The 15,985-nt window shown below is 37.6% G+C and overlaps 1 protein-coding gene across 2 annotated transcripts in view; it reads right to left on the bottom strand.

The window, feature by feature from the left end:
- Positions 1-15,985, bottom strand: part of RACGAP1 (Rac GTPase activating protein 1) — a 29,330-nt gene that overhangs the window by 10,795 nt on the left and 2,550 nt on the right. The window contains exons 2-7 of one of the 2 annotated variants that reach the window (XM_076007242.1): positions 10,530-10,614; positions 5,300-5,502; positions 4,125-4,261; positions 3,108-3,177; positions 949-1,002; positions 246-326 (exon numbers count right to left, since the gene is read on the bottom strand). In XM_076007242.1, the coding sequence (XP_075863357.1) occupies positions 246-326; positions 949-1,002; positions 3,108-3,177; positions 4,125-4,261; positions 5,300-5,502; positions 10,530-10,614 (630 nt within the window). Of the gene's footprint in view, positions 1-245; positions 327-948; positions 1,003-3,107; positions 3,178-4,124; positions 4,262-5,299; positions 5,503-10,529; positions 10,619-15,985 lie in introns of both variants that reach the window. The other variant, XM_076007241.1, reaches the window with a different exon arrangement.

The raw sequence follows: 15,985 nt of genomic DNA on the forward strand, positions 1-15,985 counted from the left end.
TAAGACTTAAGATCTCAGTCTAAAACACTCTTAAGCTGAAATCTCACACTTAAGCAAACATAAAGCTGACAGTTGTTTACTTAATTTCATTCATATAGATAAAACTCTCATTCATATAGAAAAACTCTCACCAAAATCTCTCTCAAAGCAACACTGCAATTTTGACTCAGAGGAGTTTGAATGCTTGGGACCACTGATCTCTGGTGTGTTCAAGACAACAGTTCTCCTGGCCTAACTCTTCTTACCTGGTCTACTGTGGAGCCAATGGAACGAGTTTTCTTTACAGGTCCAGGGGGACCATCAACAAACTGTCGGCTATTAGAGCGCTAGAGAAAGAGCAAAGACCAATAACTTTAGTGCCAAGTGGACCTAAAGCACAGAAGATAAAATTATTCCACCAGACAACTTGGATGCAAAACCCACACACCAGGGCTACAGTAAATAACAAACAATGTAATCTCTCTCATTGCCCATTTCCACAGAAAAATGCCCTAAAAAAAATGAGCAACCTTTTGAGAAATTTAGATGACAGCACCAGAAAAAGTAAAGCTGTAATCCTATCTAAGGACATAAAGTCTCTGGAAACAGATTAAGTAGCCTAAACAAGCACTCACAGATATATCTCTATATATCCCATTATATGCACATTTCATCTGAAGTTTATATTAGAGCACAAAAGTCATGTGTAAAAATTCATATGACAACTGAAAACAGACTTAAGTATATACTTTCTACTGTATGAATGAACTGAGATGCAGCTAGAATAGTGAAATTGGACAGGATCCTGTCCTGAGTTACTATTTCAATAAATATCAACACAACCCCCACAACGGGAATTCATTTGTAGTATGTGTTGTTTAACAATGGCTAGAGCAACATGTCAGGAGTGCAGTACCATAGAGAAATTTCCAAAGAAAACTTTTATTGTTACTATGTAACCATACATACCCTCTTTTCTCTCTTCTTCAGTTTGAAAGTCTTCACCAAAGAAGAATCCCAATCCTGTTGACAATTACACTGTATTAATTTCTTTCCTTAATTAGCCCCCCCCCCCCAAACCTTGTGCAAATAAATTTACAGAGAAAGTTAAAGGCTTCTTGAATCAGACTACCTGATTTATAATTCAGGGAGTGGGGAGGGAAGGCCTCAAGTGTTATAGTTATAGAGCTATAGTGAGTTAACATGCTTTCTTTGAAAAATTGAAGCTATTATAATAGAATCAGGAATCAATACTACAGAGGCAAGAAAAGGTTAAAGAATCAACTTTTGTCGTGATTATTTCCGGTGCCTGGTCCTTTATTTCTGATTATTTTTGTAATTAGTTTTAGAACTTACAGAATGTTAGGCATTATACTCATAGTGTTAGATGTGATCCTTGCCCTTAAGGGATTGCTATTGTCTAATCAGATGTTCTGTACAATATTGCCACTTAAAAATTTCTAGTTTAGGAACTAGGGCCTTAAGAAATGATGTTTACCACTGAAGAATGATTTGTCTTTTACTGCAGTCTAGTTTCATTTCTTTTAACTATTTGCATTCATTTTAGTAGCTACCTGTGATTTCCTTACTCCTGATCATCCCTGAAAACACAGCATCTAGAAACAGTTACATATAGCAAATAGTAGCTTGGCTAAATAAATTTAACTTCCCCAATTCATAGTCGAGTAATTAAGTTACTGGTTGTCTGATTCAGCTTCAGTTACAACAGATATCATATCATGGGTCTAGTTCAAAAATCAGCTGATAATACAGTCTAGTTTTATTATATATCTCAGACCTATTCTATATCATTCCTTATTTTAAAAAGGTGACGTCTAATATTTATATATATCAAATGGCCACTTTTTTTCCTAGTCAAAACTCTGAACTTGGACAAAAAACTCCTAGCCATGTAACAAGTAGTCATCACTTCTTTTGCTATATCAGAAAACCAACTACCAATAACTTCCTCTGATTTACTGTTTTGTTTGCTAACTTTCAGCCAGCAACAACACAAATCTAGAGACTACCAGTCTCCTAAACATTAAAGACTAAAATATCAGGAGAGATGACCTTTTATGCAGAAACATCACCATAAGGTAAGAGAAAGGTACTGCCCCATAAAGGCAGGGTAACAAAGACTTTAGACACATTAACCATTGCAGAACGAAGCATTATATAGTGCCTAGAAACTCATCACAGTCTTCTGGCTAAAGTCCCAGGACCTCGGATTCCTTCTAATTGTGAAATACCACTAAGCTTTCCTCAAGAACCAACTAAGTGGGAGGCTGAGGCAGCAGGGTTGCTTGAGCCCAGGAGATTGAGGTTGCTGTGAGCGAGGCTGACGCCATGGCACTCACTCTAGCCTGAGCAACAAAGTGAGACTCTGTCTCAAAAAAAAAAAAAAAAAAAAAAAAAAAAGAATCAACTGAGGCCGGTGCAGTGGCTCCCGCCTGCTATAATCCTAGCACTCTGGGAGGCCGAGGTGGGAGGTCGCTCAAGGTCAGGAGTTCGAAACCAGTCTGAGCAAGAGCAAGAACCTGTCTCTACTATAAATAGAAAGAAATTAGTTGGCCAACTAAAAATATATAGAAAAAATTAGCTGGGCATGGTGGCACATGCCTGTAGTCCCAGCTACTCGGGAGGCTGGGGCAGAAGGATTGCTTGAGTCCAGGAGTTTGAGGTTGCTGTGAGCTAAAAAAAAAAAAAAAAAAAAAAAAAAAGAACCAAACTAATTCAGAAATAAGGTACAAGTCTATTCACCTCAAGAGCAGCAAATAAACCTTGCCTTGATATAGTCTTGCTAATTTTTTTTATTGCTAACTGGGGCTTTAATAAGTCAAGATATAATCAATTAGTACATGCAGCCCATAGAGACCCATTAAATAAACTCAACCTCATGGCAAATCCTGAATACTATATTTTAATTTCCAGAATCTAAATAAATATATAAGTCAGGCTCTTATAGCGCACATGGATTTATATTTTCAATTGCTAGCTCAGAATCTATAACACATCAACTAATAAAACAGTAATAAAGGATGTTCAGAAGAGAGGACAGGAGAGATGTTCCTGACAGAGCAGGGGTAAGAAAAGTAGATAATTCTCAGAGATCAAATGTTTATTACCAGTGATTCATCAGTCTTGTCAAAGCTGATATCTGATAAAATGGAACCAGATTCATCAATGGTTGACAGTCTAGATCAACAAAACAATATAGGGTTAGACACAGAAGACTGCAGAACATAAAATCCACCAACATTCAGCTGCTGGTCAAGTAACATCAGCTATTTCATAGCAAAACCATCACTACGGAGACAACAAGCTCAAGCCCTGTGGTAGGTTGCTTTTTATGGTTTTTATGGAGGAGTGCATATACATGAGTACAGGTGCAGCATACTTGCTTTTTCAGCAAAGGCCTTATAATAGCACAGTGAAAGTCACAGTGAGGGATACGGGTGATATTCCCTGCTGAGTTCATACTACAGGCTACCAAAAATTCACAAAGCATAACAGTGAAGTTTAATTTGATTCCAACTGTGGCTGCTTTCTACAAAAGAGAGTAGTACCCAGCACTGGCTTTTTAAGAAATTAAGCCTGTATATCTTCTTAGTTATAGAGATACCCCATAAAACAACCAGGCAACAAAACAAATACCTGTAAGAGTGCTGACCTTTCCCTATTTATTGTATTGAGGGTGTTAAATTCAAAGCCTGGTTGAGACTATTTTAAACAGTGCTGCAGTGGAACCAAAATTATTGTCTGGTCTTGGCGCACAGAAGCCTTTTTATACCAGAAGAGCTGTAAGAGCTCTCTGGAGAGTAAACACTGACAGTATTGCTGAACTGCCACTTTCACCTTTAGGCTTCTTAGCAATGCTCGGGATTAGTTATTGATGTGCAATTTAGCAACAACATCAAAATTTTACCCATGGTGAAACAACATCCTAAGGAAAGGTTAAAAAATAAAATTAAATTAAATAAATAGGAAGGTCCCTGTGCCTTTATTCCCCACCCACCCTTAAAATCCTTTTCTGCTTTATTTAGCACATATTCTAGAAGCAATATATTTAAGAGTTCAGATAATAAGAACTTCTGACAGCTGTGTTGCTTGTGATCAGATAACAACAGATGCAGTTCCTCCACCTTTTGTTCCCAGCATTGCCGCTGGATGGTTGGCCTCTGTTGAGAAAAGCCAGAGCTGATTTTTGCTCCTCGCTTAGTTGAATGCTGCCAGATGTGTCACACATGAGCATCTCTCGAATCAGCTGAATCTGTCGTTCCTACAGACCAATGCAGAGTAAAATATCATAACTAGCCAGGGGAGAAAGCTTCACCTCAAATTTATGGGATGGGCAGACCAGAAGATATTAAAATACATCATTATGCAAATGGGCCTTCAGGAAGGCTGCTACACCAATAGCATATTAATTCACATCAAACCCAGATTGTGTCTCTGATTTCTGACTGGTAAAATGAACCCCATCTAGAATACTGGAGTTTCTGCTATAAGCCTTTTGGATCAAAACTGCTAATCCAAGGACAGTTATGAAAAATCAGAGTCCCAAAATAGATTTCACATAGCAAAAACACTTTAGTGTCATTTTACCAGGACAATTATTGGCTTCCACAGATCAAAGCAGCCACCCACCTTTCTAAATGGTAGAACAAAATGCATTAAAATGAATACAAAACTATAATGCACTGGAACCAGACAATCTGAGCTTACTGAGGCATCCAACATTGTACCAAGATGGATTAGTTCCTTCTAGTAATAAAGGCTTTCCTTTGCACCTTGACCCACCCTGGCATATCAAAATGAAAGTGTTCTATGTCAGTCACATTGCTCAACTGGTTGAATACATCTAGCCTCTCACCCTGAATTAGAGAGCAGTGATGAAGGGAAGAGTTAGAGTTGTCTTACCTGTATCAATGACAAAGTACCAACTATTCACATAAGGATCAATATTCTGGATAGCACTTATAATAAACAATGAGGGATGACCAATATCCTGTGACAGATCAAGTACTTATGGTTTCCCTGCCTTTCCCTCTAATTCTAATTCTTTAAACTATCATTTGAAATCTGTCTATTAAATAATAGTTTCAAGTCTAAAGGAGAAAAGAATTTAAATTTCAAAATATGAAAAACAGGATTCTAGGCTGCAATTTCAGCTCCAATCAAGGGCAAATTGTCAAGGATAAGTCACTTTTAGTTCTTTAACATGAAAGAAACTGGGTATATCTGGCAAGTGGAAACTATCAGATGATTCTTCCCCCTTCCCCACGATCATCAATCTAGCATAGAAAACAATACACACCAGCTTTTCACAGTCAGCCTCAGCTCTCTGCCTCCGTTTGATCTCTACATCCACTTGATTACGTGCATGCTTCAGCTTAACATCCAGGGCACTACGCTCAGTTTCCGCTTTCATCAAAAGATCCTTGTATTTCCCCAGCTCATGGTCTGTTCTCTGCCACTTTTTCCGGAAATCCTCAAAGTCCTTCGCCAACTGGATGAATTCTGAGGAAAGGGGGAAAATTTTAATAATTTAAGCACCAAACGGAATATAACTGCTCTAATAAATGGTTAGCTTCACTTCAAATACATAATTAAAGGACCAGCTGAACTATATACAAATCCAGCTGAAAATAACCAGGAGCAGATCCTGGATATGTCTGCCACTCTAGATGAGAGCTTTGTGGGAAGCATTTCCTGTTTCAATAGGCCACTTACTTTTGGCTTAGCCAGTGGCATCTGCTATGGAATATGTAACTCATTAGTCACCTGGCTCCAGATGTAACACTAACACTGAAAGCTCCTGAACACAAGGCAATCAAAGGGGGATACCTTTGGGGTAGTTGTCACGCACCAGGATAGTTACAGCTATAAAACAAAAACAGCCTCCTTTACAGTCACACATTGCTGTGCCAGAGAGATGTTAAACAGCAAATGTAACTGCTATAATATGCTCCAGTAGATATAGATTAATATTACAGATGTCTAGGCCTGCAATTCCATTCAGCTATATAATTATACAAATATTGATTTAAAAGTAAAGAGCCAATTTGCTTTTGCTGTTTAACACTGCCCTGAAGGGTATGTAAACATCCCAGCTGGAAAAACAGGAAGAGAAGATCACACTAGCTTTTGGAACATCACTGATAGCAGAATGTAAACTCTCTTCAAATGTCTGCAAAGCATTGCTTTCAAGGCACCAACTCAAAGCATGATAACCTTGGTGGCATTCATTCTTATCACCTGATAGAGGCAAAGACTATTCTACAAGGTATTTGCAAAAGTGTCTTACAATTTTTGAGTTAACCTTAATCTACCTCTAATCATCACTCTCCACCAGCATCATGGAAGAAGGTTCCAAGGTATACATCTGCTGCTGGTCAAACTAACCTAGTTTATAGCAGAAACTAGGCCAAAGTCACACAAAGCTAGCAGATTCTTAGGAGGTAAGTGCACTTTTCTCAGTTGAACTGAACCCGAGAGTTTAGACACAATAGAGTGTCCATTTTAAGCAATTTAAATAATTTAACTAAATATCAAACAAATTAGGATACCAACTCATTCTAGAGAAACCAGGTCATAAGGAAACTTCAGTTTTTAGTAAACAACAAATTTTAGCAAAATAGGATATTATGACCTAGTTATCTTAGACAATGTAAATATCAAGGATAAAAAAGTAAAGTATCACAATTCCAATAGTTTTAAACAATAATGTGCTGCTTTAATTAACAGTCTGGAAGACATTACTATTTTATTTTTTAAGTTAAAGAAAAGAACCAATATATCCTTTGGCAAATTTAACAATTTCAACATTATAGATTCACAAAAGGAAAAAAACAAGCTAGTTTCTTTGCCATGTTCACTCTGAAAATTCATCAATTCATTCACCATTTATGATTTGTATACTTTTGTGATGTATGCAACACTTCAACTTCAAGAAAATAAAGAACAAAAAATACACTTTTCGGCCAGTCGTGGTGGCTCACGCCTGTAATCCTAGTACTCTGGGAGGCCCAGGCAGGCGAATTGCTCGAGGTCAGGAGTTTGAAACCAGCCTGAGAAAGAGCGAGACCCCCGTCTCTACTAAACATAGAAATTAATTGGCCAACTAATATATATAGAAAAAATTAGCCGGGCATGGTAGCACATGCCTGTAGTCCCAGCTACTCGGGAGGCTGAGGCAGTAGGATTGCTTGAGCGCAGGAGTGTGAGGTTGCTGTGAGCTAGGCTGATGCCACGGCACTCATTCTAGCCTGGGCAACAAAGTGAGACCCTGTCTCAAAAAAAAAAAAAAAAAAAAAATACACTTTTCAACAATACAGTCTAAAAACTTTCTATTTACACATTGTGGTCAATTATATAGTATTTCTAAATATAGATTGCATACATACTCAAGTATTTACTGAACTGAAAAACAATTTTGAGAATAAAAAGATTTTCATCTGACCTAATTTTTATCGTTTCTTTATTCTTTAGGATACTCCTTTTTGATAAGTCTTATTAAATTTGGGCTTTAATTCCTATTCACTGTTAATTGGCATACATTTTAGGTCTAAATTAGATGAAGACAGAACTCAAACCAAACAAAATATCAGTTCATTTCAAGGAAAGAATTCTTGTTTTGTTGCTTTTTTTCTTTCTCAGACAGAGTCTGGCTCTGTTGCCTAGGCTAGAATGCTGCAGCATCAGCCTAACTCACAGCAACCTCAAACTCCTGGGTTCAAACAATCCTCCTGTCTCAGTCTCATGAGTAGCTAGGACTACAGGGGCATACCACCATGCTCAGCTAATTTTTTCTATTTTTAGTAGAGATGGGGTCTGGCTCCATTTCTTTCTTTCTTTTTTTTTTTTTTTTTTTGAGACAGAGTCTCACTTTGTTGCCCGCTCTTGCTCAGGCTGGTTTCGAACTCCTGACCTTGAGCAATCCGCCTGCCTCGGCCTCCCAGAGTGCTAGGATTACAGGCGTGAGCCACCAATGCCCGGCCCCAAAGCATATATTTTGATACTTGTATTATCTTCTGTTTCATGAGAAAAAAATCTGTCTCTGAAACTAAAATACCATAATCTTCTTAAAGACAGGTACCATGTTACATACACTTTAGTATCTCCTACTGTACATAGTATAGCACAAACCTATTTTGTCACTGGCACACAACAGGCACCTGATAAATCTCAAGTTATACCTATTCCTAATGAGAGCAAAATACCTATACCTATATACCAATGAGATCAAAAAAGCTCAGGCAGCTTATGATAAAATAAAAAATAGAGCCAGGCATGGTGGCATGTGCCTGTATTCCCAGCTATGTGGGAGGCTGAGGTGGGTGGATGGCTTGAGGCCAGGAGTTCAGGACCAACCAGAGTGATATAGCAAGACCTCATCTCATCTCAAAACACAGAAATAAATAACATAACATGAAAACCATGTGGACTGGAGAAAAGACAACAAAATACTTAGGCTATTAAACTCATTTTATTTATTCATTTATTTTCATTCTGATTCCCCAGTGACTTTGGACTTAGCTTTTTAAAAAACTATATAAAAAAGAGAAAGAGGAGTGAAGTTACAAACAAAGGCAAGAATAAGGAGTCAGGAGATATTAAGGCATGGGAGGAATTCTGAATGATCTAAGAAGAAGACAGACACTATGGTGGATGAACAAATAAGATTCTTGAGTCAGAAAACACTGAGCCACTTTAGTTCCTAAAAAGCCAACATTCTAAGATAGAGATTTGGAGAGGGGGGTGAAATGTACCTCTAATTTATAATAGAAGTCAATGGAAAGACAAAAATTTGCTTATAAAATAAGGATACCTGTCAAAATAAATATCTTGGTTTTGGGGTTTTTGTGGGGTTTTTTGCATAATCACTTTCAAAGTATTTTCACAACTAGTATCTCAATTTATCCCCAAATCCTCACAGCACTCCCACAAAGACGACAAAGACATTTAAATTCCTATTGTACAGATGAAACGGGTAAAGCCAGCACTATCAACACTCTAAACGTCATACTCATCCCTCTTTCCCCACATCTTATCAGCTGCCTTCTTTTAGAGGTCTTTTCATCACAATCTCTTCCACTCATTTCCCCCTATGTCCATTTTCATAACCACCAATCCAGTTAGAGGTTTTGCTGCCTCTTTCCTGAGCTACGGCAAATATCTCATTCCTAGTCAGTATCCCAGCCTCCACCTCTAATGCAGCCCACATCTCTGCCAGGGTAATCTTCCCACAGCACAACTCTGATTATGTCACTCCCCCTTACTCCTATTCCTCTCAAGCCCCACACCCTCTTGCTTCCACATAGGCTGTTGCCTGACCTAAAATGCCCCCTTCATTTCTGCCTATTGGGATCCTACCCTGTATCTAAAGCCAATTCAAACCCTATTTTCCTCCATGAAACCACCTAGTGATACCTTTTCCTAACTCGACATGTGCTGGAAAATTTGAGAGGTTCCCACAAAATATTTGCTAAATGAACTTGAGTTTTAAAATCACTTATTCCATACTCTTCCCCACTAAACTCCAAAGCAATCCATTTTCTGAGATGATGTGACCTCAAAGAGAAGCCTAATTAGTATGCTATCATGGTTACTGAGCTGGTACCAGATGACAGGGTCATGCAGTAGCTATTAGAGAGAGAAAATAGAATATTGTTTTGAAAGGCCTGGAAGTGGATAAGAGCTATTAAAAACATCAATCAATTTAAAGAAAATACTAAATGGCATAAGATGTCATACTAAGTACTATAGAAATTAAAAAAGTTTAAGACACACTTCTTGCATTACTTTTATACTAGGGAGGCTGAGCTGAGAGCAATATTTAGTAAATTAAGTATTAATGAAAATCTGAAATAGGAGAGGATGGCAACACAAAGAGAAGCTGGTAGAGAATAATTCCCTTAGATCACATACATCAACAAAATCAGCCCCATTTTCCTTTCTTGCTAATTTATTTCCCAGACTGTTCCCTCTATCAGCACTTCCTTTTTCTCCCCAGTTCTCCACCCTATCTCAATCCTTTATTAATAAGTATCAAATATATGATGTAGCAAAAGCAGATGCCTAGTACCTCCTGCAAAAAGAAATTATGACTTTTTCCCCTCTTCAATTGAAAATGTTTTATAGAACACAGTCTATAAAACTGTTTATAGAACACAGAAAAATCCCAAGAAAAAAATATAGACAACTACTAAAGAAAAAAGCAACATCCTTGGAAAATCAGGAGTGTTTTCCCAGTTCATGGTGCAAAAATGAAATTGGCAACTAATGCTAACTATTCAGTTGAAAAAGAACCTTGATAATGAAAAAGTCTGGGTAAAATCCATTTAAAAGCAACTATAGAAAAAGCTTTAGTGACTATTCAGAATGAGTGCCCATTAGGCTTTGATAATGGATAAGTGACCATCACTTTCTTTTTGGTAACCCAAATGAAAACCAACTTTAAGACTGGAACATACTTCAGCTGTGTAGAAAACCCAAATCTGCAATGTGTTTATTCTCTTTGCACATGCCAGCTCAGAATGACTTACGGAGTTCATTTCCTTCACTGAGAATCTCCACCCGGCGCACAAGCTGCTCAAACAGATTCCGCAAATTCAGCATCGTAGTATCCATCTTTCTGCCAAGAAATCAAATATACATTAGGGGTCCTGCCTTTTTCCCCCTCAACAAAGGATTCAATAGCAGTCCAGTACGACTATCAGTGACCAACATCTGAACTCTTCCATTTACCATTGTAAGAATTTCAACCCCTCAATGCATGTTTTGTGTGATCCTTATTATAAAAACAAACTTGGAATTTATTAAAGATTCATTTGAAAATTAGAAAACCATTTCAGACTTCTGAATATAATACCTCCTTCCTGCCTACCTGCTTCTTCCCCTGCACTGCAATCACTCCAGAGCAGAGAAGAAAGCAATTAGGAAGGAATATGTTAGTTGATAACTAGGTGACCAACTACAAAATGTGATTCTTCAAGTCAAACTTATTAACATAACACTTTTGCCACTTTAATCCTTCTGGACTTTGAAGACTTACAATGTAACTTCAAAGGTCTATTTTTGATTTTATTTTTAGCTAATGCCCCTGTTGCAACTGCCTCTTAAAATGCAAGACATGGTCAGCACATTCCCTACCAACAGCACAGATGACGTCATACAAGTGATTAAGTAGGGAAATCGCCAGCTCAGCAGCACAAGAATTATTTCTGTAATGCAGGGCTCTCTGCTGGACTGCGTGCAGGGACTATGTCTAATAAATTTATACTAAGTATAGGCAAAAGATTATGTTGTACCACATTCTGGCATCACAGAGACAATACACCACCTTCACAGTTAGCAAGGCAAAGGAAAAATCATTTGCTGCTGTGTTCTGTATAGCGAATTTCAGGCATCCTATTCCCCTCCCCCCTGCCAAAGACCTACTGATATTACAGTCAAGACAGTGCCCTTACAGGCAGTTCTATTCCAAATAGACTTTTAACTGGGAACACATTGCGGAAATAAGATCTTCATTTAACAGTCAAGAAAGACAGACATCAACTAGATGTTATGTAAATTATCAAGGAAGTGAAATAAAAAGTCAAATTTCATTTGAAAATTGAATGTGTCAGAAATACCATTAAAGGATTCCTCTTATGTCTACCCTACTCTAACCATTCCTTTAACATTCTTGTCCAGCTCCTCATTTCGTGCATCTTATACAAAACTTTAACAACTCTTTTGTGAAGGTTTAGTGATTTTGCAATATTTATAAGACTGTACCACAAGTTATGAGGACAAGAAAAAAAATATTTAAAAAACCACAAAGGACAAAGGAATATGTGAACATAAAGATATTTTCTATCAAATACTATAGAATTATTCATTTGTACTCATATGATGATTGCTGTAATAGCAAAAAAAAGTTTTCAATTCTAAGACTGGATACAATATATACCTGAATCAGGGCCAGAAACCAAGATTTTTAAATGGCAATGTATCTGTTCCAAGCTACATAATCACAGCAAGCTGCTAAGCAACCAGACCAACAAATGTATTACAAAGATCTTTCTCTAAACTAAGAACAAAACTAAAGAATAGCATTAAAAACAAGTAGGAAGAGATCCAGAAGTCATGGAGATACCCATAGATTTAACAACATAACAAAAATAAGCAAACATACCCAAGTGCTACAGGACGCAAGCAGGGACAAAATATTCAATAGTTGATTAAAATGATGATTTCCTTTGGCACCCAGTAAAAATGGAAGACACTAATTAGTAGTTTTAATATGGTATTGATTTCTATCATCTTAGCACTCACCTATATATTCTGAGGCCATAAGACAGCTAGCTCAGTACCATAGGAAAACTTCTAGCTGTTCAAGAATGCAGAAAGGGAAAATTTCATGGCGCTAGAAAAACTGGCTTAAATTTTTTTTTCTCCAGGCTGGAGTGCAGTGGCACCATCATAGCTCACTGCAACCTCAAACTCCTGGGCTCAAACAATCTTCCCACCAGCCTCCTGAGTTGCTGGGACTACAGGCGTTTGCCAGCATGCTCAGCTAATTTTTAAAAAATTTTTTGTAGAGACTAGGTGGTCTTGCTATGTTTCCCAGGCTAGTCTTGAACTCCTGGCCTCAAGCTATCAATCCTCCGGCCTCACCCTCCCAAAGTGCTAGAATTACAGGCATTTACACCACACCCAGCACTTGGAAGGTTTTTAAGTCTTAAATGACAATACAACCTGATCCTTTGTCCTTGCTAAGGTTTGAATGTTTGTGTCCAAAATTCAGGTTCAAACTTAATCCCCAATGCAGTAGTATTAAGAGGTAGGACCTTTAGGAGGTAATTACCTCAACAGGGCTCAACCCTCATTAATGGGATAAAAGTGCCTTTATAAAACCACTTAAGGTCATCCTTTTTTCCCTTTGACCCTGTGAGGATGCAGGGAGAAGGCACCATCTCAGAAGCAGAAAATGAGCCCTTACCAGACCAGAGTCTGCTGACACCTTGATCTTATACCTTCCAGAAGTGTAAGAAATAAATTTGTTTTATTTCTAAATTACCCAGTCTAAGGTATTTTCTTTTAACAGCAGGATCGAACTGAGACCATCCCCTTAAAAAAAAAAATCCTCACATTTTTCAAGTTCCTCTTGTTCATTATTCTTCTTCCCTATGTTCTTTGTGCACACCACTCCCTGGAGTGAGGGCTGGGGAAGATATACTCTTGAAAACACAAACCTGATTCCCGAAGAAAACACTAAAGACACAGAGAACCTATATGGCAACATCTCACCACAGTAACTGGTATACATACAACTAAGCCAATATACATTGTTCTCCTCCAGTGATGCCTAGAACTTAAGAGACAGCTGTTTAACTAAACTTCCTCCAGAGAAGGAAGCAGTCAAAAAACAAAAACAAAACAAAAAAACCCCACTAAATCCCCAGTGCTCTATTATAAAACAGCAAAGAGGTAATACTTAATTGTCAGACCTTCGTAGTCGCCAGAATTAGAGTTTTACAAAGAGTCTGCTTATTGATTATTCTTTATTCTTCCCTTTCAACACCAAACATTGCCTAAAATTCAATCTTCCAACCTCACAAAGAACAGAATTTATCAAACTATTCCACTTTAGCCATTATATCTCTACCAAAAACTCACCAATTTCTCTCTCCAGACCTAGTCTCTCTCCTAACTCCTAGCTATCCTGCTGCTTTCAATTTGCTTGGGATGCCCCAGATGTTGTACTTGATTTTGAGACATTGTTCTACCCTTCCCCACCCCCCATATAAATCAACAACCTTACCCCACTGAACTACCCTATTCCCTACCCTACTATCAATTTTGATTTCCCTGTTTCTAATCATTCTCAAAGTCACTCAGTTCCAAACTTCAGACTCACCTTTGGTCGTTCCCTCTCCCACAAGCATAATCACCAAAACTTTTGGACTCTTCTCTCATGTGTATACTATACCCACCCCCTTATCGCTTGCAGGTTGAGCCTGTAGTCTTTCCCCCACTGCTTTGCTCAGTTGCCACTCAGACACACACACCTTGCACTCTCATTTAACTTTACCACGTTTCTGCCCTCTGTCCCAGGTAGACTGTAAATGTGAGGTGAGAAACATTACATTTGGTACTACTGTATTACACACACAAACATGCAGTATTTAACATGATGCTTGTACACAAAACAAATATTTGATAAATGGGAGTCAGAATGAACACACATGCACATACTCATGACACTATTGTCAAAAGAATTTCCAGGCCAGATGCAGTGTCTCACACCTGTGATCCTAGTACTTTGGGAGGCTGAGGCAGGAGGACCACTTGAGCCCAGTAATTTGAGGCTACAGTGAGCTATGATGCAGCCACTGTACTCTAACATGGGCAACAGAGCGAAACCCTGTCTTGGAAAAAAATAATTTTTAAATTCTACCTCAATGTATAATATAGCTTAAAACAAAAAATAATTTAAAAAGGTGGGGTGGGGAGCAGAAGTCCTAGGATAAAGCTTTAGCTTTTCTACCTACCAGTAGTATAACTTTCAGTAAATTACTTAAATTCTTAGCCGCATCCATAAAATTGGAAACAATAACATTTGCCCTATTTACCTCACAGAATACAAATTAATGTAGGTAAAAATTTTATAATATATAAATTGAATCTTACTACCAAAATATAAGGTATATTATAATGGGTATAAAGTGGGTTTATATTTTTATTCTGTTTTGGTTTTGGTCTGATAGCTGTTATTTACATCCTAAAACAGTAATTCTCAAATCTAGTTTTTTTCTCTAGGCAGTCTAGGCTGTCTTCACATAATTATATCACTAAATTCAGAATTTTAGACCATCCTTTTAAATAGTGCTATACAGTTAGAAAGAAAGGAAACCAGTATTTACGAGGTGCCTTCGAAGTGATTCGGACACTAGACACTTCACCTATTTATTTAAGTGAATTTGACTATTTTAATTATCTCCACTTTATAGACAATAGACAACTAAAGCTCAGAGACCTTAATTGACTATTAATTGCTGAGCTCACACTGAAACCCAGGTCTGAGTCCAAAATCTATGTTCTTTCCAGCCGAACACATTGAAGAAAAGATATGTTATAAAAATATCAATTAGACCATATATGTTGCAGACATTCTTAGACACCTCCTCCAAATCATAGTGTGTCATACAAACAGTGATACATATAAAACATAGATCATAGCTAGAATCCAGACTAAGAAGAATCAAGGAGATAGCAAAATTTGACCAGGTCTAGGCTTTTAAACAAGCTGTTCAAGATGAGGCTTCTGAAGAGTTAGTTCTCCTCTAACATAGGTTTATTTAGGGTAATCCAAAAACAGCACTAGCAGAATATAATTCTCTTCTCTTTATATGCTGGGGGACCATATATTTTTATTAACATTCTACAGAAGTGACTCAGGAATTATTTATAGATGACAAAAAATATCTTTCTGCATCAGTACTAGCTCTGACAACTCAACTAAATTGTAACTCAAAAATTTACTCATCCTATTCAACATCAATTGAAAATGGTTTGAATTTTCCTTCTGGGTCACATTTTCACCTTCATGAATACTTGTTTATTTCTCCCCCTTTATTATTTAGCTCCATAGCTAGAAGATACACTGATGTGAAAGGAAACAAAAACAAAGTCATATTGTAGTACATTGCTTTGCAGCTGTAAAACAGCTGTCACTTTCCACAACAGAGGCTGCTGCCTTTGGGAAAAACTGAAATGATCCCTGTGCGTAGCAAGGAAATCAGTTTGTGCAGCACGTTAAACAAAAAGGTGCTAGAGAATCTCAGCTGTTATTAATGGAGAGCCCCAGAGGTGGAGAAGTCACTATGTTACAGATTCCCAATCTGTGAGTATCCCTAAGGGAGCAATTTGGCAACACCATGAAAGAGTCTCAGCTTGATGTGATTGCTTTGAGCCCCCAATTTAATTTCAATCACCCAGCCAAAAGACAGACATC

The sequence above is a fragment of the Microcebus murinus genome, chromosome 10 (genome assembly GCF_040939455.1).
Source record: "Microcebus murinus isolate Inina chromosome 10, M.murinus_Inina_mat1.0, whole genome shotgun sequence".
Lineage (NCBI taxonomy): Eukaryota > Metazoa > Chordata > Mammalia > Primates > Cheirogaleidae > Microcebus > Microcebus murinus.